Genomic DNA, 25,158 nt, shown 5'->3' on the forward strand with positions numbered 1-25,158 from the left:
ATGATATTCTAGTTTATATCAAAGTGAGGGGGCTCTCCTCTATTCAAAGGCATGCTTTCCTGCGATGTTTATTTTATTTTATTTTTTCACCAGGGCTCCCTGACGAAGACAACACTTACTCCCCGCGATGTTTATTTTTAATGAATATATCACTCATGGTGCACCTGAAATCAAGGTACTATGCTCAACTTTTCAAGGGTAGAGCAATTCTATAAAACAAGGCACACTTCTATAGGGGTCACTAAGAGTCGGCATCCATTGGATGGGCATTTGCGTTTTTTGAGTTTGTAGACAGGGTAAGGTCTCAGTGACTCCTTGGGACTTAAGGCTAGGGCAGCCCAGCTGTCACTGCTGAAAACAGGTGGCGTAAAACAATAGCCCCACTGAGCGGCCTCCCTTTTCAAGCTGCCTGGCAGCAAGTGTCCAGGCAGATCATGCCAATCAGCCACTCTGTTAACAGTGCTCACCAGTGCCCAAGCCGCATGGCGCCCCGGCCGCTGCTCCTATTCCTTGGTCTCTGCTCAGGTGAGTGCTGGGATGCGGGTGGGCAGTCCTGTCTTCTGGGGCTGAAGCCCTGTAGTGCCTCAATGCAAAGCCTGGCTCTTCTGATGGGACACGGAGTGACAGGGCTTGACCAGCCAGGGGCTGCTCTGTCAGTGTCTTGCCAGCGCTGGTTTGATTGGGTTTGAGCCTAGCGGTGTTTAGCTTGCCTTACACGATCAAGTCAGGACTGCTTGATTGAAGGCTGTGTAGCAGACTTTGGCTCTCTCCCTCTGTCCAGCTGGCCTCTGACTCCCTCACCCGACGACCAGACTTGGTGCTGCTGTACAGCCCCGGGCTGCCTTCCGATCTGAACTGCAGGGTCGCAGGGGGGCGACTTTCTAATCTCAAACGATGTATTTAACAAGCCCTTTGATTGCTCTGGGAGAATTCGGATAATGAAGATCATTGATTGACAGCTACATGTGCCGGCCAGCGGGGCCTGTTAATAATTGCAATCAGGCTTTCTCTGTAGAGATGAAATATTTGTCATTCTTAAGACGTCTGCCATTAGAAGGGTAAAAAAGAGAGAAAGAGAAAAATCCGGACAAATGTTCTTTGGCTAGGTTTTCAAAGCGGGGACCTTATTCCAGGAAGGTTTGCGTGAGGAAGGAAATGGTAGCACCGTGTGCATTCCACTCTGGAAGAGTCAGGGCTCAGCTGCTGAGCCCGGCTCCCGAATCACACACTTCCGGGCGGGGAAATGGGAGATGCGCGCTGATGGCTTAATCTAACAGTTTACTGTTGCTGCCACCCCAGCAGGGACCGAGGTGGTTCTGGGGTTTCTCTGCCCTCATAGCTGTGGTGACACACAGCGCTCTGGGTCAAGAGAGGCAACGGGCTTTATTATTGTCATTTTTAAGAGCAGAGTTGAGGGGCAAATAACCTCAACTCTGATACATGATACCCGGCGGGATTGGGCCTGGTCCAAGCGAAGCTGGCCGGGGAGGGGTTTTGTGTGTGGCTGCGTGTCCCGCGCTGACACGCGATGAAAAGTCTGATGCTCCCATATAAAAACCGTCCGGAGATGGCTGCAAACACCATGGCCCTCCAAAAAGGCGTGCTTGCCTGTCAAAGGCTTCGAAGTAGGAGGGACGCGTTTCGACCACACCTCGAGTTGGCTGGTGTCGAGTCATACAAGTGGCCCCTAGGAATGAAAGATGGATCCGACAGTCTTACATTCTCAGTGTTTTCTGGCCAGGAAAGTGAAGCTGGAAGACAGGAACTGATCTGCCGACAGCCGCTTAGTTTACTCTGAATTTATGGATATGATCATTGGGGGGGGTCTCAATTTGTCAAACACATACTCTGGCCAAGGGGTGGGGGTGGGGGGACCACCCACTGCCGTGGGTGACGCTATAGGACAGAGGGGAGCCGCTCCACAGGATTTCCAAGGCTATCAGTCCTCACAGAAGCAGTCTGCCACAGCCGCCTTCCGTCTTTCGCAGAGGACTGGAGGGCTAGAACTGCCGGCCTTGCTCTCAGCAGTCTGCTGAGCTCGGCCCACGTCGCCACCAGGCTCCATGCCGTCAGGATGCACTGGCTGAAAGAGGACAGCGGCAGCACTAGGTTAACAGGAGAACTATCCAAAGTGTGTGGTAAGAGTTCAAAATTCTCTCTGCCCAATCCAGAGGCTCTTCCCTACATCGCAGACCAGTGAAGCACTGTGATGCACGAATACGTTGACAACTTGGCTGAGTTGCCCTCCGAGAGCCAATCCACGTGGGCAACATTCTCATTCCTACCAGGACACCCCTGCCTGGGCCAGCTTAGCACACTATGATCACTGTTCTATTTCTGTCCTGTCTTTTATTATAAACACATTTCCTCTTCCGCCTCTGGCGTCCCAAGCGTTCCCTGGCCATCTCTCTGCTGGCGCCTGACTTTCTCACTTGTTCACAGTTTGTTCTGTTAATGATGAAAGGCAGTCTCCATGAGGGTGGGCCCACAGGGGTCCTGTCAGATTCCCTTCCGAGTCTCCCAAAGCGTCTCAAGCAATTATTTGCAAATAGTAAATGCTTAAACAAATATTTGATGAATGGATTAATATGAGCACATCTGAGTTAAAGAAGATTGCCAATATAATTTTGCCCAAAAGGGGGAGACTGGCATGTCCTATTTGTAGGTCTTTACGTTAGTCGATGCACACTCAACCTTTTTAAAGGAATCATTACCAAGACGCATCGAACTCAGGAACCCTCCAGCTTTTCCCCTCCAGTTGGGAGAAAATCCTAGCATCCTGAGTTCTAGTTCTGTGTACTTTCTGTCCTTCCACCCTGCTTTGAAAGGCGCCCTGCTGGTGCTGTGGGCTGGGCATTGAGCTGCTAACTTCAAGGTTGGAGGTTCAATCCCACTAGCTGCTCATCAGAGAAAGATAAGGCTGTCTGTCCCCGCGAAGATTTCCAAATCTGTGGAAGCCCTCCATCGGGTCGCCAAGTCAGGATGGACTCCACAGGAGTACATTGGTTTTTTATTGGCACCCTGCTTTCGAAGGAACCCTCGTAGCACGGTGTTTAGGCTGCTCAGTCTTTAAGCAAAGGGTCAATGGTTTAAACCCACCAACTGCTCTGTGGGAGAAACACATGGCAGCCTGCTTTCATAAAGATGGAAAGCTGTGAAAGCCCTTTGGGGAAGTTCTCAGTCCTGTACGATGAGTTGGAATGAACGCAACGACAACAGGGCTGCTTTGGGTGTCCCCTGCTCTGGAGCGAGAAGGAAAGAAAAGATACCAGTGGTGCCAACGGCGCCCCGACCGGATGGAGGTCTCCGTGGAAATCCCTCAGAGCCCCAGTGTGGAAGGGCAAGGGACAGAGTGGGCGAAGGAGGGGAGTGATGCTTGGAATGCTGACCGTGCCTGCCCCCGGCCCCCTTCTCCTTGGAGGACCATGGGGTGGCGCCCCATCTTTGTCCTGTGACATAATACCAACCATCTGTTCTATTGACTGCTTTCTAGTATGTTCTTCCAGTCACTCTGGACTAAACAGATCATTCAAAGTAAGTAGCCCAGGGCAGTGCCAAAGCCGTGGCTTCAAACCTCTTAGTTTGCCAGGCCCTGAAGGTGCTGCCCTCGTGATGCAGTGTCACCCAGAAGGCCGATGGTTTGCCATCTCCCAGGGACTCGATGGAGCTGCTGACGAGAGCAGGTCTTCAGAAAGCTCTGTTTGAAGGACCCTTGGATTCAGGTGGCTTGGGGTGGATGCCATGTGAAACTTATAAATTCCCATGTGGCTTCACACTGTGGGCCCTGTGGAATTTTTGTGACTCAAAAACTGGGAAAATAGAGATAAAGAGCTGGGTTCAGCTAGGATTTCTCTGCACGGAATCCACAGAGGTAGCAATGAAGATACCCAAGTTACCTAGAAAGCACCAAAAAACAAACAAACAAAAGCCGAATGGAAACAATATGTCTACTTTTAAGGAGGAGGTGAGGCGCACAGGCCCTGGTGTCAGGTGGGCTTTGGTTTATAATCCCACCCTGAACTCACTGCTCAAGGCCCTGAACCTCAGCTTTCACATCTGTAGAGTTTGATCGGTGTCCACATTGACCTCACTGCGTCAGAGTAGAACTCCGTTCCAGAAAAAATGGCTGGTGTTTTGGAATTCGAGTGGCAGGTCTTCCTTCGCAGGGGCCTCAATCTAGACTTGAACTTCCAACCATCTGGTTAGCAGCCAAGCACATTAACTGTTTACACCACCCAGTGACTGGAGAGGGACCCAGAAGCCCCTGGTGGTGCACTCGGGTAAGTGCTTGGTGACTAGTGGTGAGAACTGGCTCCCAAACCGACCAGGGACAAGAAGGGAGACAACGAACAGTGCAAGAAAAGAAATAATAATAACAATATATAATTGATCAAGGTTTCACGAGGGTGGGAGGGGGAAAAGAGGGGCTTATACAGAGGGCTCAAATGTTTTGGAAATGATGATGGCAACATATATGCAAATATGCTCCATATAAATTGATGTAGGGAACGTTGTAAGAGTCCCCAACAAAATGATTAAAAAAAAAAAAGAGGGGCACCATCGCAACTGAGAAAATAGAGTAGAGATAAAAGACAAGAGACAAAGTTGGGGCGCAGGGGGCCCAAGGAGGAGAGACTTTAAGGCCCAGATCTTTATTCGAGGCAGGTTTTTATACAGTCCTTGTCACGCACCCTCCTCCTGTGACACGGTCTCACACAAAGGGTTGTTGATGATTATCTGAAGGCAAGCAAGGAAGCAATAATGTCCTAGCCAGCCCGTCTATGGTCCACAGGGGAAGGTAAAGCCAGGAATGAGGAGTATAACTGACATTTTGCAGAACGCTGTGTTTCAGTGGCTTCCCAGGGAACAGGAGAGAAAGCATCCACTTTGTCTGAGATGAAGGCCAGACCATCAGGGTCCTCAGCTCCCTAGGTTGAGCCGTCAGCCAACACCTTCCCACAGGCCTTGCCAAAACCACTGAAGGGGATGGGCCTGGCCCACTTGCCCAAGGAATAAACGGCTTCACCCCCAACAACTAGTCAAAAGGTCGGCACCCAGAAGCACTTCAGGAAACAGGGCTTGTGGTTTGCTTCTGGAAGGCACAGCGTTGAAAGTCCTCCACAGCAGCTCGGCTCTGCCCACATGGGGTCTCCATGAGTTGGAGGAGACCCACAGAAATCCATGCCAACCCCCAAACCAAAGTCAAACTCACCGTCACAAGTCCATTCTATGTCCTGGCGACCTGATACGACAGGGTAGAACTAACTGCCTCTGCGGGTTTCCAGTGCTGTAATGCTTTACGGGGGCAGAAAGCCAGGCCCTTTAATCGAGAGCTCTGGGTGAATTATACACACATTTTTAGAGGATGAGAATGTATCACTTCGTCGCTTTCAATTGGTTATTTTAAGCCGATCTAAAGCTCAGCATGAGAAGAAGCCTGGGCTTTGGGCTTGAATCCTGAATCCAACACACATGAAACCTGGACAGGTCACTTAATCACTCTGTGCCTCAACTTTCTCATCTGTAAAAGGGGAACAACCCTAGGATTGAAGTCACCTGGCATGAGGATCAAGAAACTAGATGGCTACACATCACCGAGCATGGGTCTGGCACACAGCAAGCTGGATGTGGTAGCTGTTGTCTTGAAATGAATAAAAATAGGAGAGGCAATTAATTTTCACTTATTTTTAACAAACTCTTTCAAACCTTGGATCCAAGAAGGAAAGTAATAAAAGAAACGCAGTAACCTGTGTTGGCGGGGATGGGTTAACACGAAAGAGGGAAGGCGTCTCCCTCAATCCCATTTTTGAATCTTTCTTGGCCCTGGTTCAGATTCCATGAATCAGGACTGAGGGATCATGTGTCTGCTTCCTTTCCCAGCCTTGAACAGGCAATCCCCCAATCCACGGAAGTCTCGAATTACAAAGATCTTTCTAAGACACTTCTGGGAATTGGGAGCACATTCTCTCCTGTGCCTGCAGCAGCGGGATTACCGGTGCAGCCCACAACACAGGCACACCAGGGAGAGCGCGCTCAGGGCCCCACCGTGGAATGACAGCTCGGCCCTTACTAACCTGCATGACCTTAGGCGAGTCACGCAGCCTTCCCACGATGACTGACGACTCTCTCGGGAAAGGAGAACTGCCTGCCTGCCTCACTCCAGGCTAACCCCAAACAAACACCACCACTCAGTGTCATCGCAGTGCTCCAACTGGGTTTGCTGTCCTCAGTTGGGTAACTCAAGGTGCCGCCCTGCCTCCTGCAGACCTCCTGCACCAGACACACAGAGAGGACCCCTAGTCATGCTTAGGAGCCGTTTTTGTCAGAGACTAATATGGGATCCATATACTTACAAACGGTTCAAATGCAGTGCTCCTTCTAACAGCCAGATTGTTCTGTAAAATCTTTCTGCATCCAAGTGTGAAGAATTATTAGTGATGTTGTAAACGGACACGGTTGCTTCGTCTTTTAACATTTTCTCTCCTCCTTTCTTTATTGATCCATTTTGTAAAAAAAGGTTCACAAATATTTATCACCACAACCTCATACTTAAAACACTGGCGCATCTGGTGGGGGGGTGGGGGGTGGAGGGAAAGATTATAAAAACACTAGCAGCAGTAAAAGCTACAGTGTGTGCTTATAATTCATAGGGCATCTATGATTTGGAATCAACTTGATGGCAGAGAGAGAGAGAGTCAGTGAGTGAGTGAGAGAGTGAGTGAGTGAGTGAGTGAGTGAGAAAGAGAGAGAGTGAGAGAAAGAGAGAGAGTGAGAGAGAGAGTGAGTGAGTGAGAGTGTGAGTGAGTGAGTGAGAGTGAGTGAGTAAGTGAGAGAGTGAGTGAGAGAGTGAGTGAGAAAGAGAGTGAGAGAAAGAGAGAGAGTGAGTAAGTGAGAGAGTGAGTGAGTGAGTGAGTGAGAGAGAAAGAGAGTGAGTGAGTGAGTGACTGACTGACTGACTGTGTGCTGTGCTTATAGCAAGTGCAGGAGCCCCCGTGGCCCAGTGGTTAGGAGTTGGACTGCTAATTACTAGGTCAGCAGTTCAAAATCACGAGCCTCTCCAATGGGGTTTTCTACTTCCATAAAGAGGTACAGTCTCGGAAACCTACCTGGGCAATTCTACCCTGTCCTGTAGGGTCACTATGAGTCCGCAGCGACTTGATGGCAGTGAGGGTTTTTGGGTTTTTTGGGGGTTCTAGTAGGAGCAGACAAGATCACGTGCTTCGAAACAGCATTGTAATTGGACAATGACGACAGCTCTTCCGGGGCGCATCGGATGGTTCAGAAAGTACATTTCCGTAGAGTTTCAGCCTTGTTTCAATATTGACGCCGGGGCTAATGAGAAATGCTTTTGTTATCATAACTAACGACAGGGATACTTTTATAAAGAATAATGAATTTCGGTGGCAACGCTGCACAAACCTTTCACAGAGCATGACTGCGGCGCCGCTGCCTCTGACGGAGTCACCTGGTGCAGCCTGTCCCCCGTCCCCCAGCAGGGACACCCCTCTAGTGACCACTAGGTGACGCGGCAGTGTCAGAGCGGAACTGTGCCCAAGGGCCCCTTCATTTCATTTCTGCTGCTGAGAATCTACCCAGAAAAGCCTCTGCCAATCCGACAGTTTCCGCACAGGCGATGGAGCCACAGTGACCACATTCTCACGCTCTCCCCCTGCTCACTGGTCCCCGCGCTTCCGGTCTCATCTCCAAGCTTCTGATGTCACTTTGATCCCCTCTAGAAGGCTCTTTAAAAAGCACCCTGCTCGCTTATTAAGGGTTCCCCAGGGTGGTGGGGTGGGGGAGGGAGGGAATAACGAGGAGCTGATATCAAGGGCCTCAAGTAGAAAGAAAATGTTTTGAAAATGATGAGGGCAGCGTCTGTATAAGTTTGCTTGATATCATTGATTTATGGATTGTTAGAATATCTGTAAGAGCCCCAATAAAAAAGATCAGATTTTAAAAATTGGGTGGGGGTGTTGGGGGCAAACAAACCATACTGCTCAAGGTAGGCATTTCCCCCTCATTTAAGCTAAACTGTGGTTGGGTTTTATTTTTTTTTTTTTTGTTTTTTTTTTTTTTTCCTAACCCTAACCCTAACCCTAACCCTAACCCTAACCCTAACCCTAACCCTAACCCTAACCCTAACCCTAACCCTAACCCTAACCCAACCCTATCCCTAACCCTAACCCTAACCCTAACCCTAAGCCTAATCCTAACCCTAACCCTAACCCAACCCTAACCCTAAGCCTAACCCTAACCCTAACCCTAACCCAACCCTAACCCTAATCCTAACCCTAACCCTAACCCTAAGCCTAACCCTAACCCTAACCCTAGTGTTGCTGTGTTTTAAAACAGACCTTTAGGGGGTATTTTTGGCTGAAGGTCCAAAGGTGAACCACTGGCTACAGAAGGCTTGGAGCCCATATGAATGTGCAGTTCTGCATTTCCCCTCTTTTGCTGGGATCCCCCTGAGAATGCGTAAACAGGACGTGTGGTGGTGACCCATGTGTTCCATTCCAATCTTTGGGTCTCATCTCAGAGGCGGCTGTTGCGCATGGAGGCACTTGGCCACACATTTCACTTTCTCCTGTCCCAAGTGTTCAGTGGCTGGGTTTTGTTGTTTGTTTTTTTTTAACATTTTATTAGGGACTCATACAACTCTTATCACAATCCATACATATACATACATCAATTGTATAAAGCACACACATCCGTAAATTCTTTGCCCTCATCACTTTCAAAGCATTTGCTCTCCACTTAAGTCCTTTGCATCAAGTCCTCCTTTTTTCCCCTCCCTCCCCGCTCCTCCCTCCCTCATGAGCCCTTGATAATTTATAAATTATTATTTTGTCATATCTTGCCCTATCTGGCGTCTCCCTTCACCCCCGTTTCTGTTTTCCGTCCCCCCGGGAGGAGGTCACATGTAGATCCTTGTAATTGGTTCCCTCTTTCCAACTCACTCACCCTCTACCCTCCCAGTATTGCCCCTCACACCCCTGGTCCTGAAGGTATCATCCACCCTGGATTCCCTGTGCCTCCAGCTCCTATCTGCACCAGTGTACAACCTCTGCTCTATCCAGCCTGCAAGGTAGAATTTGGATCATGGTAGTGGGGTGGGGAGAAGCATTTAGGAACTGGAGGAAAGCTGTATTCTTCATCGGTGCTGCATTGCACCCTGACTGACTCATCTCCTCCTTTAGATCCCTCTGTTATCAGGCATCAAAGAACAAATGGAATCCCTAATCCCCGACAAATGGGCTTTGGGTCTCCACTCTGCACTTCCCCCTTCATTCACTATGGTAAGATTTTTTTTTTATGATGATGCCTTATACCTGATCCCTTCGACATCTCGTGATCGCACAGGCTGGTGTGCTTCTTCCATGTGGGCTTTGTTGCTTCTGAGCTAGATGGCCGCTTGTTCACCTTCAAGCCTTTAAGACCCCAGACACTATCTCTTTTGATAGCCAGGCACCATCGGCTTTCTTCGCCACATTTGCTTATACACCCATTTGTCCTCAGCGATAGTATCATGGAGGTGTGCACCCAATGATATGATTTTTTGTTCTTTGATGCCTGATAACTGATCCCTTCGGAACCACGTGATCACACAGGCTGGTGTGTTCTTCCATGTGGATTTGTTGCTTCTGAGCTAGATGGCTGCTTGTTTATCTTCAAGCCTTTAAGACCCCAGATGCTATTTCTTTTGATAGCCAGGCACCAACAGCTTTCTTCACCACATTTGCTTGTTCACCCGCTTTGGCTTCAGTGGTTGTGTCGGGAGGGTGAGCATCATAGAATGCCAATTTAATAGAGGAAAGTATTCATGCATTGAGGGAATGTTTGAGTAGAGGCCCAAGGTCCTTCCACCACCTTAATATTAAACCTATAAATACAGGCACATAGATCTATTTCCCCATCCATATATATATATAGACAAAGACATGTACATGCAAATATATATATACATTGCATGTACATGTCTTTGTCTAGACCTCTATAAATGCCCTTTGTCTCCTAGGTCTTTCCTCTATTTCCCTTGACCTTCCTCCTGCCCCACTAGCATGCTCCATCCCCACCTGGGTTACAGCTATACCTCTTCGGTATGTTACCTTACCCTTGATCATTCCCTACCAGGCCTGCCACTCCCCCCTCACCACCAATTTGGATCCCATGTTGTTCCCTTGTCCCTGGGTTTGTTAACACCACTTCCTTACCCTCCACCTCCCCCTATCCCAAGTCCCCTCAGAACTGTTGGTCCCGTTGTTTTTCCTCCAGATAGTTCATCCAGCCTATCTTATTTAGACAGACCTGTGGAGATAATAACATGCACAAAAACAAGACAGAGGGAAAAAAAGCAACAGTATACAACAAAACAACAACAACAAACTACTGACAACAAAACAAAATACATCAAGAAAGAAAAGCTTGTAGTTAGTTCAAGGATCATTCGTTGGCCCTTAGGAGTGTTTTCCAGTCCAGTCTGTTGGGGCACCACGTCAGTGGCTGGTTTTATGGAAATAGATCACCATGCCTTTCTTCTGAGGCACCTCCAGTGTACTTGAGCCCCAAGTTTCTGAGTTAGCAGCTGAGCGTTAGGGATTCTGTCAGGGACTCCCACCAGAGGCTAATGCAGATCAAATAGCAGCGTGGACATAGAAGAGCTATGGATAATAAATGTGTAAAAGATCTTGCTCTCAATTCTGCAGAACAAAGGTCAAGTTCCAAATAGGAGTCCCGAGCAAAGTCCATAAAGCAGACAATGTCCACATCATTTTAAAAACTTAATTGGGATATGTACCAGCCAGCAGCAATTTCTGGCTGTTTAGAGGGTCATGAGATCTGAGATCAGTCCCACCAAGATGCCACATTGCCACACTGACAGTCAAGAGACTGGCTTTTGTATAGCCCTGCCTGTGTGTACCATGATCCTAACAAACTCCATTCAACAAGAATCTGGGGCGAGGGATTTCATTTGTGCAAAGTACAGTTGTGATGAGAACCTGCCCTGCCCCCACTGTTGCCTGGAGAGGGACCCAGGGCCGCAATGGGAGTTACACTGTGGAGCCCCTAGACAAGGTGACCTGTGTGCCTTCTATTGGCTGCCTGGGCCTCAGTTGCTCCAGTGATGAGATGATGGAGCAGGATCTAACCGCCGGTGTGCCCTTTCCTGTCGCAGCCAGCCTCGTCCTGGGCTCAGAGCATGAGACCCGTCTGGTGGCAAAGCTATTTGAAAATTACAACAGAGTGGTGCGGCCAGTGGAGGACCACCGCCAGACCGTGGAGGTCACCGTGGGCCTGCAGCTGATTCAGCTCATCAACGTGGTGAGAGAGGAGAGCTCTGGACCCCAGGCAGCCACACCTTCCACCCCAGACATGCTCCCCTTGGCTCCCCTCTCTGCTCACAAGTACTGATTGATGTGCTCTCTCGCGCTCTCGCTCTTTCCCCCTCAGGATGAAGTAAATCAGATTGTGACAACCAATGTTCGTCTGAAGCAGGTAATCCCATGAGGGCTGACATGATCGTTTTGATTCGCCCTGCACCCAGGGGACATCAATTTCAGTTACCGGGATGTGCCCTGCCATCTTGAAAGTGGGTATTTGGGGGCGGTGGGATTGAAGGTCTTTTGAATGTTATTTTATGTCTATGTAGAGTGTTTTCTATGTCACACCAATTGGCTGCCTTGAACACATATGAAGAGGGCATCAAACGTCCATGGGGAAATGGAAGCAAAGATAATGGGGTTTCCCCACAAACGTTTTGGAGCCCCTCATTTCAGGGGCTGTTCCTAGAGAGACGAGACTAGCTACTCCTGTGAAGAGCTACAGTCTCGGAAACCCGCAGGGGCAATTCCACCCTGTCTTCTAGGGTCGCTATGAGTCAGCATGGACCTGTGACAGTGAGTTTGGGTGGGGTTTATTGGGTTGCCAACCCTATGGGGACAGTTCTACTCGGCACACACGGCTCTGCCATGAGTTCGAATCAGCTTGAAGACAACAAACAACCTTACAAAAAATAAACGTGGTCATTTTCCACATCGTGTTGCCTGCTGCAAAGCACCTGTTCAGGCCAGTGCCCTTTCCAGAGGTGGGGGTGGGGGTGGGGGTGGGGTGGGAATTAACCTTGGGAGTGCCTTTGCTTCCTCTTCTGTAAATGGGGTGATGGGGTTTCTTCCTCACAGGCTGGTTGTGAGGATTGAATTTGTTTTCGTATGGGAGGCGCCCGAATTGAGCTCATGCTATCTAAACATTAGCTCTTAATATCTGCCAAAGAGAAGCTGGATTTGGATTCAAGTATTTATTATTATTAAATACTTTTATCGGGGGCTCTTATATCTCTTATCACAATCCATACATTCATCCAGTGTGAAAAGCAAAACTGCACATATGCCGCCACCATCATTTTCAAAGCATTCTCTTCCCACTTGAGCCCCTGATCTCAGCTCCCCATTTCTCCCCCCTGGATTCCAGTATATCTTACAAGAGCAAGCATAGTTCTGCCAGATTCCGAATTCCGTGCTCCTCGGAGCCTCGTGGGAGCCCCGGTGGCACAGTGGGTTATGCACGGAACTGCTGACCACAGGCCTGTGGTTCCAAACTACCAGCCACTCCACGGGGGGGGGGGGGGGGGGCGGGGAATGAGGCTTTTAATTCCTGTAAAGATTAAAAGTCTCAGAACCCACAGGAGCAGTTTTATCTGGTTCAACAGGGTCACTAAGAGTCGGAATCAACTCCATGGCAGTGAGTCAGAGCCTTGATAACTAGCCGTGCAAAACCACCAGCTGCTCCGGAGGACAAATAAGAGGCTGTCTACTGTATACAGCGCCCTATAGCGTTGCTAAATTGATCAGAATCACCCGATGACAGTGAACTGTTTATCTGGCTTTCGCTCGTGTTGTTTGGTAGCTTTGTAATCCACTACATGTCTTCGCTTCTAGCAATGGGTGGATTACAACCTCAAATGGAACCCAGAGGACTATGGCGGTGTGAAAAAAATCCACATCCCCTCGGAAAAGATCTGGCGCCCAGACCTGGTGCTTTATAATAAGTAAGTGAGGTGCAAGGGGCCCGGGGTGGAGTGGAACCCGCTCCCATTCAGCAGCCAGAACAGCGGAGCACCATGCTGACAAGCAGTGCCCCTGTTGGGAATGCAAACAATTCTGGGAGCCAAAATGAATCGGGAGGTGGGGTGGGGGCATCTCACCTCCAAGGACCCAGCCTTGGTCCAATGGAGTCCCCAGAAGGAAACATACTTCCTAGCAAACTGGGGGAGCCCCCGGGGCGATATTTGTCACATGTATCCAGCTCACAGCTGGGGGACACCCCCAGGACGCAATAAGCTTGGTCCAGGGATCTGCAAGCGCCATGAGACGATCACGCATGCAAGTTGCTCCGGCTTAATGACACCTTCATTATCACACGCCCTTCGTTTGTCAGGGTCTGTTCATTTCACCGAGCATCCTTCCTGGGCAGGCCCGGAGGATTTATGGACTGCCGTGCCACAACATGGATCTGGGTGTCCTCGCAGAGCGCCCGAAGGTGGCAGGGGCCACGGAAGGCACAGAAGCCATATCCCTGAAGGCACATCTGTCTGCAGCTTGCTACTGATTTTACTTGGGGTTCCATTATGAGCAAATGGCCAGGTCATTGGTTGCCTTTTCAGACCCCGGTGCTGACCAAGCTGAGAGTCTTGTGTGAAGTTTCTTTTTCAGGAGAATCTGTGTGGACCTTTTGACATGTTCACCAAAGGGAGGCACTCCTGCCCCACCCGCTCCCAGGAAGTCACTCGGGCAATCCCGAGAGCCTCTGTGGAAAGGTTGGCAGCATGAGCCCACCCAGAGGAGCCCCAGCAGAAAGGCCTGCCCATCCACTTGGAAAATGTCAGCACAGCTCGCTCTGGCCCCCCTGGGGTCACCGTGGTGCAGTCAGTCTCCTGGCAACATCTGAGGACCTCGAGAAGACCCGCTGGCATCATGGTTACACATTGGTTGGCTAACCGCAAAATCAGCAGTTCGGAACGACCAGCCAGCTCCACGGGAGAAAGATGAGGCTCTCTACTTCGGTACAGTGACAGCCTCAGAAACCCACAGGGGGCCGTTCTACCGCATCCTCCAGGAGTGAGTCAGGACTGACTTCATGGCAGTGCGTTTGGTGTTTTGGTTTATGGGCTCTTTTGGAAAGCCCAACACCACATCGTTTTCTGGTTAGAGAGCCCCAGTCTGTCCTGAGATGAAAGCCATAGGAAGAAACTCCTTTGCCTTTTAAGGTGAGGGACCAACCTTATGTCCCCCACATCCCACTGAGGCAAACTGTGGCCTGCCCACAACACCTGCTCCTGCACTCTGCTCTGCACTCTGCTCTCCGAGGGCTGTCGTCTGCCACCTTCTGAGGATCCATAGGGACAGTGACTGCACTAAGAGTTCCTTAAGGTTGTGACAAGGACGTGTGATCAGGAGAGAGCAGTCCCTGGAGAAGGACATCCTGCAGAGGGGCAGCAACAAAGAGGAAGGCTCTGGGTGAGATGGCTTGACACAGCGGCTGCATCTATGGCAATGGTGATGGAGGCACAGGAAGGACCGGTGCGGCAGTGTTTCCATCTGCTGTCCACCGGGTCTCATTGGCACCCAACAACGGGATTATGGCAGGGAGTGGGGGCCTGGGAAGCAATGGGCAGCTGATAATAGTGGTAACCGAATGAAAAATGTTCTCAAATTTATTGTGATGATGACCACACAAGGCTAATCTATTTAAACCACTGAATCGTATGGTCTGTGAATGATATGCCGATAAAACTGTTTGAGAGAGAAATTATTACCAAACATTTGAAACAGCAGAAATATCACCTAGATTTTTTAGCCTCTCTAAAATCCCCATCTTTAAAAATCTGGAATTTTTTCACTTAAAAAAAATCTGGATTTCCAGTATTTCTTGAAGAGTCCAGGTATCTGGGCATTGAGGACTTCAGCTGGAGCCCATGGGCACAGCTGAGCGGTGGCCTTCTTAGATGAGACGGGGCACTTCCCCTCTCTGCACTCTCATCCAGCCTCACCTAGCTGGCGTCAAGCCCCACCCCCTCCATCCCCCTGTAGTTCTAAATAGTCCTCAGGAAGGCAGAGCATCTCTTCCTTCCTTCACCTGTGGAGGTCGCACAGTGATGAGTCACAGCAGGTGGCGCCACTAAACATCCTTGTTTTATTTCCTCCCAGTCAGCTCTCAGTGTAAGAGGGGACACAGAAAGTTCGTGGAAGAATTAGATTTTCTTTTCATCCCTTTTTCCCCATAGACGTTGGTGACGCCCCCTCCCTCGTCTATTGGGGAGGAGACAGATAGAAGTTACCATTTCGGATGTGGAAAATGTTTCCTGGGAAAAGAGAATCTGTATGGACTGGGCCAGGGTGTCCTGGTATTTCTTTAAACTGTAGGTTTCCTAATCTGGCCCCCACCCCACCCCCACATTTCTGATTCAAGGCTCAGGTGGTCCCAGGGATTTTTGTTCTTCAAAGCAATCACTCCAATGATTCTGGTGATCAGACACTTTCAGAGCCATGGCGAAAGATACAAAGTGACGCTGCCCAAAGACAGCATCTATAATTAGCACCCGGATAATTAACAGCCGTCTCCTGTTAACGTTCCCGAGCAGGTGGGAAGGCTCATCTGTCACTCGGAACCATGTTCCTCTTTCATCCCTGCTGCAGTGCAGATGGTGACTTTGCCATTGTCAAGTTCACCAAGGTGCTCCTGGACCACACCGGCCACATCACGTGGGTGCCTCCGGCCATCTTTAAAAGCTACTGTGAGATCAGCGTTACCCACTTTCCCTTTGACGAGCAGAACTGCAGCATGAAGCTGGGCACCTGGACCTACGACGGCTCCATGGTGGCCATCAACGCGGTACGTGCTGCTCCCAGGCCAGACCCTGCAAGGCCAGGTTTTGTCCTTTCAGAAGCACAGGCTCTGGGCACCAATTAGGACAAGTGCTCTGAGCTGCATCAGCCCAGCTCTGCTCCCTGCCACGAACATTTCCATGCCAGACCCCCAAACCCAAACCAGACTCACTGCCAGTGAGTTGATCCCAACTCAGAGCGAGTCTATAGAACAAGGTAGAACTTCCTTCCCTGTGGGTGTCCGAGGCTGGAACTCTTTACGGAGGCAGAACGCCTCATCTTCTGCCAGGAGAGCATCTAGTGCTTTCTAACTGCTGGCCTTATGGTGACCAGCCCAACACGGAACCCACTACGCTACCAGGCCCCCGCCCCAGGGACACTGAAGCTGAATTTACAGTGGAGCAAGCTCCCAGACGATGCTCATGGATTGGGTCCATGGGAATAGCCTGGCACAGTGTAGCTTCTGATTCAGTAGATCGGGGGTCGGAAAGCAAATTCTCAGCAGAGGGTTAAACTGGAAGGAAGGAATTCAAAGCCCTGCTTAGAACTTGGGAGTCTTTTTCTTTGATGGTTCTCAGCTGATTGCATGGTGTTCTTGATATGCTGCATCTGAGCACCCTCTGGGAGCGTAAATGAAGAGTTATAATCCAGGGGTAAACCCAGGGACATCCAGAGTTTCATGGGTTTGGGGGCTGAGCAAGCAAAAAAGATAACGACCACCAGGTGGCAGTGTGACAAAATAAACTAGCGTCAGGGGGCCCCCAAGGTTTTGACAGGTTTGCTTGCAGGTTTCCCTGTAGCACTGAGATCTTCCAGGGGCGCTGGAGGGGAAGAGGAATGCCAAGGGAATGCAAGGAAAAGATGGGGAGCTGAGGAGGGGAGTGGTGTAGGTAGGCAATGGCCCTAGACCTTGTGGGAAGTGTCGGGGCCGGAGAGCTCCAAAGAACGGTGGCAGCTTGGGGTTTACACCTGCGGGGTTTGTCCTGTTCGAGGCTAGCAGAGGAGCCTTTGCTGCAGTTGGCGCCTTCAACTCCTAACCGAAACTGGCACCATTCACCCAGAGGTGCCTTGGAAGAAAGGTCTGGCAGTCTACTTTGGAAAACTAGCCATCGAAAGCCCTCCGGAGCCCAGTTTTGCTCTGAGACCCGGGGGTCATCATGAGCTGGCATCGACTCAGTGGCAACCAACCGCCTTTGGCGGCTAGCAGATATTGGGTGCCATTTGAGGGGTGCTCATTTGGGGTGAGTGGAGAACAGATGACTGTGAAACGTGGAGTTTAGCAAAGGACGGCTTCAAGTTATGAAGAAACTGGTCCGGGCAAGTACAGGGGGCGGGGGTGGGGGTGTGGGGGTGCTTCAAAGAGTTCACAGAAAAAGAAAGAACAATGGAGTCAGAAGATGACAGAACTTTTCCATAGACATTTTGAAGCCCTAGTTAGAAGTCATCTGAGCTGGTTTTCCTGAGGGTACTAATCTCTGTTTAAAAATCTCTCACATGACTCAAAGGTGTTGCCCAAATGGGGTACCCATCCTCCAGATCCCCCAGTAGGGTCCCTCCGGGCTGTGCGGCAGGCAGAGCTGGCGCCTGTGGTGCTGTCCCAGGAAGCCCGGCGTGCCCTTCTCAGGGGCACTTGGCTGCCTTTTCCAGACCTCACTGTGCCTCCCCAGGAAAGCGACCAGCCTGACCTGAGCAATTTCATGGAGAGCGGCGAGTGGGTCATCAAGGAGGCCCGGGGCTGGAAGCACTGGGTGTTCTACGCCTGCTGCCCCTCCACCCCCTACCTGGACATCACCTACCACTTCGTCATGCAGCGCCTGCCTCTCTACTTCATCGTCAATGTCATCATTCCCTGTCTGCTCTTCTCCTTCCTGACGGGCCTGGTGTTCTACCTGCCCACAGACTCAGGTGGGTGAAGTTGCTATGACAACCCAGGGCTCTTGTGCTGCTATTTTGGGGAGCAGCCCAGAACGAATTGTGTGCTAACCGATATGGGCAAGCAGATCCCTGGTTTTGGTCCCTGGAAAGTACAGTCGCTCAGATCCATGGGCAGAGGCAGACATCACTGTGATGGTAGCCCACACTGCAGCAGACAGACAGAGCAGATAGCTGAGCCAGGGCCCTGGTGGCATGGTGGTTATACACGAGGCTGCTAATGGCAAGGTCAGCAGTTCTAAACCACCAGCCGCCCTGGGGGAGAAAGATGAGGCTTTCTATTCTTGTAAAGCATTAGTGTCTCCGAACCCCATAGGCGCAGACTCTAAAACGACAGGAACGAGTATAACAATGCCATCTTTTTTTCCCAAGTCCAAGTCTAACTTCCCAACCAGGAAACTAACAGATCGCTCAATTACTCGCCTAACAGAGATTTGCTGAGCAGTTAGTACATGGCCGTGGCTGTGTTAGGACCCCCGTAAGTCAGTGCCTCCCCGCCCCCCGACCTGAACACACACCCTAGAGATGGTGCTCTTTAAACAAAGGAACTAGCGTGCAAACAACCTCGTTAGACTTTCCAATCAACTCAAACCGCTTGGAGTGAGTCCAGACATCACCATGGGAACGGATCCGGCTTGCCTGTAATGGAGAGGACGGATGCTTGCACAGCACCGGGCTGTGACTGGACTTGAGGGGCCTGAGGGAGGGCGGAGGCGGCTGTTGAGGAGCTCAGGTGGCACAGTGGTTAGGTGCTTAGGTGCTCAACTGCTAACTGAGATGCTGGGGTTCGAAGCCAGGCACTGGTTCCTTGGGGGAAAGCCCTGGGGACCTGCTGCCTGCCGCCAGCTGGCTGTAGGGATGGACAGGGCAAGGCAGCCACATGGCCACACTCACCCATGTCATTCCTGTTAGGAAAAACGTAGCCCGCATCGCATTTTTTCAACTATTGGGCGCTCCCAGCTCTTACCACAACCCATCCATCCATCCATAGCATCAAGCACATTTGTACATACCGTGTGTTGCCATCATCATTCTCAAAACATTTGCTTGCTACTTGAGCCCTAGGTATAAGCTCATTTCCCCTCCCTCCACCCCACTCATGAACCCTTGATAATTTATCAATGTTTCCCCATGTCTTACACCAACCCCCTGTCTCCCTTCACCCATTATTTTGTTGTCCGTCCCCCAGGGAGGGGGTTATGTGTAGATCATTGTGATTGGTTCCCCCTTTCTCCCCCACCTTCCCCTTCCCCTCCTGGTATGGCTACTCTCATGATTGGTCCTGAGGGGTCATCTGTGCTGTGTTTCCAGCCTCCTCTAGGAAAGTCCTCCTAGTTACTCAGCTAGACGGTAAGGAATTAACTCCTCCCTGCCCCCATCTACTCTGAATTCTGAAGAGACTCGTGTGTGTGTGTGTGTGTGTGTGTGTGTGTAGTTTGGGTGAAGGTGACGCAGCAAGTAAGTTTTCTGTGCAGCAATCCCTGCACGCGGTGTGCCACACCATTGATGGCAGCCCCACCACGTGTCTGCCTTATCCTCCCCCCTCCCTGTTTCCTGCGTCTTGGGGGCGCTTTACACATCTGCTTCAGCCGCGTGGGAACCAGGCCCTGGAAGGGCAGGAAGGGAGGGTGCGCATCGTTGCCTCTTTCCTGGAAGCCCCAGGAGACTGAGTGAATGAGTGAGATTGGATCAGAAAGCTCAGAGGGGGCTTTGGGGGTAGCCAAGGAGGGGCGGTGCAGAGGAGAAGAAACGCCACCAACACATGACAAGCTGTGCACTTGGTTTTGAGGCTGACACTGCCCCTGTGTCTCCCTCCACGAGGGGTGTGTGTGTGTGTGTGTGTGTGTGTGTGTGTGTGTAAAGAAACTAGCTGCACAGTCCCTGGGTTGCTTGCTACATCCTTTGGAAGCCTCATCTGGATGTTTCTAATGTAAGCAATATCCAGGCGAGAGTGCCACTCGGAGCTGGGGGACCCTAGAGGTGGCTTTGCCACTAAAAGGCTTTGCTGGCATGTCGCAGGGCGGGTGATTTATGAACTCCGTAAAAACACTGACATCTGAGGACTGTCTGTCCCCACAGGAGCCAACTGCCCCTGCCCCAAACTCACTGCCATCGAGTCAACTGCGATTGACAGAGACCCCAATCCAACAGAGTAGAACTGGCCCTGGGGGGTTATAGGAGTAGAAAACCTCGTCTTTTTCCTGAGGAGGCGCTGGTGGTTTCAAACTGCTGACCTTGTGGTTAGTAGCCCAACATATGACTTTAATTCTTAAAGACAAACAAGAAAACAGCAACCAAAAAACTTCCCCTTCTTCCTACTCCCATGGGCACAAAAAGAAAGATTTTTCTTTCTTTTTTGAAGAATCAAAGTTGTCAACCTGATAGAGCAGTGGTTCTCAACCTCCCTAATCCTGCAACCCTTTCATGAAGTTCCTCATGTTGTGGTGACCCCCGCAACCATAAAATTATTTCCATTGCTACTTCATCACTGTCATTTTGCTACTGTTATGAATCGAGCCACCCCTGTGAAAGGGTTGTTCGACCCCCAAAGGGGTCTCGACCCACAGGTTGAGAACCACCATGCTAGAAGCTGGAAGGGGGTGATGCATTAACTATTAGTGACTAGTTAAAAAGCTCCACCTGCCCAGGAAGCCCCCCACCATGGGCTTTCCAAGAACAGAAACAACCAGAGTGGCCCCTGGGGCAGCTCCCACCGAACACACCCCCGTGTCCTCCAGCCCCTACCTGGTCGCACAGGAAACCATCCACCCAGACAGGGTAGGGCTGGAAGAAAGGCGGCGGAGGCAGGAGGAAGCCCAGGCCTTCAGTAAGCAGGGGACGGGCAGTGATGGGGGCATCAGGGGGTGGGGGCGGGCTGTGTGACAGAACAAAACCAAAATAAGGTGGGAAGACAATCTGCCCGTTGAAGTGACGAGAATGTGCTGAGGAGCCACTGACAGGCCAGCGAGAACGTGTCCTCGTGGAGTCTGTCCTTCCCCACACTTGGTCTTGCCCTGCACTTGTCATAGAGAGTGCTGGATAAGACTGTCTGGACCTAACACACACATCAAATATAAGGACCCCTGGCGGAGCGGGACTACATGCATTTACAGATGCATTGTGTACCGGGAGGGGCATGGGGCAGTAAGTGCCAGGCTTACGGTTCAGATTCACGGTAGCTCTTGGGGAGAAAGAAGAGCCTTTCTGCTTTGGGAAAGAGTTACAGCCTCAGAAACCCGAAGGAGCAATTCGACCCTGTCCTCTAGGGCCATGGTGAGTTGGAATGCCTGTGAGTTTGGCTGTGAGTTTGGTCTGGAGGTTACGGATAAGTAACTTCAAAACGTTTATGGGGAACCAAAATGGAAACGGAAGTAAGGGAAAACCTTGTGCACAATCCGTGAGCCAGCAGCAGCAGAGGTAGGACCACCCACCCAACGGCCAGGCGATGAGTAGGTTCTGTGAAGCTTAGCACCTGCTGCCCAGGTACCACTTATCTACCAGGTCCCCTTCCCAGGTCCTGGGCTCCAGCAGAAACGGGGTCCTGGGGCATGAGGCGCAGCAGCGTGCGTGCATGCGTGGCAGCCTCTAATGGAGCAGCAGAGTTAAGAGGCCAAGGGAATCCTGCAGAGAAAGAGCCACGCTGCTAGCTCTGTGCTTGGAGAACACGGGGCCCCAGCCTCACGCCCTCGGGTTTCTGAAGGTGGCTCCGTTTCTCCCAGGTGAGAAGATGACGCTGAGCATCTCGGTCTTGCTGTCCCTGACCGTGTTCCTTCTGGTCATTGTGGAGCTGATCCCGTCCACCTCCAGCGCCGTGCCCCTGATTGGGAAATACATGCTGTTCACCATGGTCTTCGTCATCGCCTCCATCATCATCACCGTGATTGTCATCAACACCCACCACCGCTCACCCAGCACACACGTCATGCCCGAGTGGGTGCGGAAGGTAAGTGAGGCTGCTGCAGGCCCGCACCTGGGCGGCGCTTCCTCCAGGACCCATGGCTGTAGGATTTCATCCCAGAAAGCGAACACATACCCAGGTCGGATGCCAACCAATTCATGTACTTTACTGCCAGCTGGTCAGGGCAAGGCAGGCCAGTTACGCCTCCCAGCAGCCATTTAAAGCGGAGCATCAGGAGGAACTAGTAGAGTGACGATGGCAGTCCAGTGGACAAAGCCTCCATCTTTTGACTTGGAGCTTTCCCCTTTACGGAGAGGTGTCAGGAGGAAGGCTGACCAGCTGGAGGTGCAGGCTCCTAGAATTAGCAAAGCCCACTCCGAATTCCAGCAGAAAGAACCTCTTTGATTAGAGAAGATGACTTATCTATCTCCTTATCCAAATGCCATGACACCCTGGAGATGTCTCTGTGTGTGTCTTGTGTCTTGTGAATAGCCTTCTTACTTATTTATTTTTTGCCAGTGGAATCCTCTCTTGAGAACTAGAAAAAGGTGCCTCGAGATGGACACTTGCTAAGAGATGGTCCAGAAATGACTTTAGTTTGGAACTTGATCTCATACCTTTATAGGGTTTATATCATTGAATTTTGAAGATCTGTAATACATCACATCACACCACATAAAACTTCACAGAGACATTAAAATCCAGGGTCTTCTGGGCAGAATGCACACGAGGAGGTGGCCAGGATTGAGAATCATGGCTTGGGATGAGGTTTTTGGAGGAGATAACAGCCCCTGCCTCTGTAACGGCTGCTAGGCTTCTCAGCAATCCCTCCCATGCCGCTTCTTCAGCCAGGAGATGGAAGGAAATAAAATGGCTGTTTTACAAGGCCGGGGTCTACATATTTGTCAAGGAAGGGATTTCTCTTTAACGGGTGACCTTGCGAACACATTGCTGGGACCCCTCCTCCCAGGGCTTTAGGGCTCCCACAGCTGCCATTGAGTCAATGGCTGCACACAGGCTCCCCCCTGTGACCCACGCCCCACATCGCAGACTTCTTGCTGCTGCCGCCGGGCTCCCACGGGGCAAGCACTCAGGACCGAATCTTTGAGAAAATCCAGGATCGTCTGCTTCGTTAGAGGCCAGGCTGCTGGAGCCCAAAGATGTCACCCTGCTACTTCATAAACGGAGTCTGATGCCTGCCCCTCCAGATGCAAACTCTCACACATGCATTTCTTTATTTTTCTTCTTCCGTGCTAGGTTTTTATCGACACGATCCCAAACATCATGTTTTTCTCCACAATGAAAAGGCCATCCCGAGAAAAACAGGACAGGAAGATTTTTACCGAAGACATCGATATCTCTGACATCTCTGGGAAGCCGGGCCCACCGCCCGTGGGCTTCCCGTCCCCGCTGATCAAACACCCGGAGGTGAAAAGCGCCCTCGAGGGGATCAAGTACATCGCCGAGACCATGAAGTCGGACCAGGAGGCCAACAATGTAAGCGTGGGCCAGGGCAGAGCCCTCCCGCACACAGAGGGGAAGGCGGGCTTGGCCTGAGGGGCAGGTGGACGTTCCCAGTCAGCTACTGTGTTAGTCTGGGAGGACTAGAGAAACACATTCATAGACACTCATATGTGCATAAGAAAGAGCTTTACATACAAGAGCAATTGCATATTGAAAAAACATCTCAGCCCAGTCCAGAGCAAGTCCCTAAGTCTGATATTAGCCCGTATGTCTGATACCAGTCTATAAAGTCCTCTTCAGACTCATGAAACACATGCAATGCTGCTGAATGCAGGCTAGTGGGTGGGAAATCTTGTGGACCCAGTGGCAGGGGAAGCGTCTCAGTGCTGGTGTGGGTCTCCACATGGTTCCTCCAGCTCCAGGGCTCGAGGGTAGCTCCATGTGTCTTGTCATCAGGAATACCAAGCAGAGAGTCTGTGTGTCTCACCTCCAGTGAGCGAGTTACCTCCTTAGCATCTCTGCATGAGGTTATCAAGCTGCGACCCGACTGACAGGCTAAACTCCACCCCTTTACTCATAAGAGTCTCAAGTTGGCACCAGACTATGTAACTCCCACAGCCACCAACCTGCCCCGATGAGCACTCTAGTCAGAAGTCATCATGCTCCGAATAACCTCCTCAAAGAGCCAAGACCATAAAGGAGCCCCTGGGAAACACACATGGTTCCCATCCTTGGCTGCCAACTTGGCAAAATGCTGGTGGAGTCCACCAGGCGGCCCCCTGGGAGAACGGCTAACCCCAAGCAGTCAGCCTTGGGAAGGCTGAGGGCATGTGGGAAAGGCCCGCTCTAACGCCTGCGTCGGGCACAACTCCCCAGCCACTGGCTTCAGTGCCACTCAGTGGTCGTTGAGACAGACAAGAGAGGGACCTGCTCATGATATACAGCCCGAGCCCCAACACAAACTCATGGCCTCTGAGTCTGTGCAGACTGGGAGCAACCCCACAGTCCAGAGTAGCATTCCCAGAGCCTGCACATCTCTACGGGAACAGAAAGCCTCCCCTTTGTTCCGCAGCTTGGTTGGTGGGCTCCAACGGCAGTCCTTGTGGTCACCCGTTCAGTGTGTCACCCACCAGGCCCGCAGAGCTCTTGGGCATGAAGAGTCATTGTGGTTACTGTTAGGTACCATCGGATCGGCTCTGACTCATAACACCTCTCTGTAGAACAGCGGGAGAACCATACTCACCTTGCCCAGAGTCTGTCTAACCCGCTCTCCTCTCCCAGGCGGCTGAGGAATGGAAGTATGTTGCCATGGTGATGGACCACATCCTGCTGGGCGTCTTCATGCTGGTCTGCATCATTGGAACTCTGGCTGTGTTTGCCGGGCGGCTCATTGAATTACATCAGCAAGGATGAACAGAGAGCTGGACCAGGCCTCCCTCGGCCTCCCCAGGACAAGCCAGAGCTGGAGAAAGGAAGGGAAGAGGGGTCTGCCTGGGCACGCCCTCATGTACCAACCGGTGTAATTGTCTGTATCCAATACGAACGGCACTGGTTTCCATGTGCATCGGTGAGGGTCTCGGCTGTTTTCACACTGCTTCTCCCTTGCATCCCCTGAGCCTTCCTGGAGAGTGAATCATTTGCGACTAGTCGCTGGGACTGCTGGTTCCTCAGGGACATCCGGAAGCTTTCTGCCCGGGGGTGGGAACTCGGACGTGTGGGTGTTTATTTGGGATGGAACCAGTTAGCCTCTGGGAAAGTCCATCCTTAGAGATCAGACGGTTGCTTTAGTGAGACTAGGAAACATCAGAGACGAAGCAGAAGGGTCACCGCATCCAGCTGCATCAAAACCCGGGTTTTCTAAGTTCAGTCCGAGCACTGGGGGTGACCGAAGGCTTTCTCAGTCTAAACACAACACCCAGGCATGCTAGTGATGGTTTGAAGGAAAACAGATCCTCGCATGTATTGAGGGCAAACCCTACCCCTATT

General features: G+C 51.1%; 1 protein-coding gene across 1 annotated transcript; it reads left to right on the forward strand.

The window, feature by feature from the left end:
• The first annotated feature begins 482 nt into the window (after positions 1-482).
• Positions 483-24,585, forward strand: CHRNA1 (cholinergic receptor nicotinic alpha 1 subunit). The gene is made up of 9 exons (XM_075529080.1): positions 483-525; positions 11,174-11,319; positions 11,449-11,493; positions 12,933-13,042; positions 15,690-15,885; positions 17,546-17,783; positions 21,530-21,753; positions 22,966-23,205; positions 24,454-24,585. The coding sequence occupies exons 1-9, from the start codon at positions 483-485 to the stop codon at positions 24,583-24,585; spliced, it is 1,374 nt and encodes a 457-aa protein (XP_075385195.1).
• The last annotated feature ends 573 nt before the right edge of the window (positions 24,586-25,158 follow it).

The sequence above is a fragment of the Tenrec ecaudatus genome, chromosome 13, assembly GCF_050624435.1.
Source record: "Tenrec ecaudatus isolate mTenEca1 chromosome 13, mTenEca1.hap1, whole genome shotgun sequence".
NCBI lineage: Eukaryota > Metazoa > Chordata > Mammalia > Afrosoricida > Tenrecidae > Tenrec > Tenrec ecaudatus.

Excerpts from the sequence above, each read along its gene's own strand:
- CHRNA1 (XM_075529080.1), top strand. The coding sequence starts at position 483 with ATGGCGCCCCGGCCGCTGCTCCTATTCCTTGGTCTCTGCTCAG. Across the intron at positions 11,320-11,448 it reads TGATTCAGCTCATCAACGTG|GATGAAGTAAATCAGATTGT; the intron begins GTGAGAGAGGAG and ends TTTCCCCCTCAG. Across the intron at positions 21,754-22,965 it reads TGCCCGAGTGGGTGCGGAAG|GTTTTTATCGACACGATCCC; the intron begins GTAAGTGAGGCT and ends CTTCCGTGCTAG.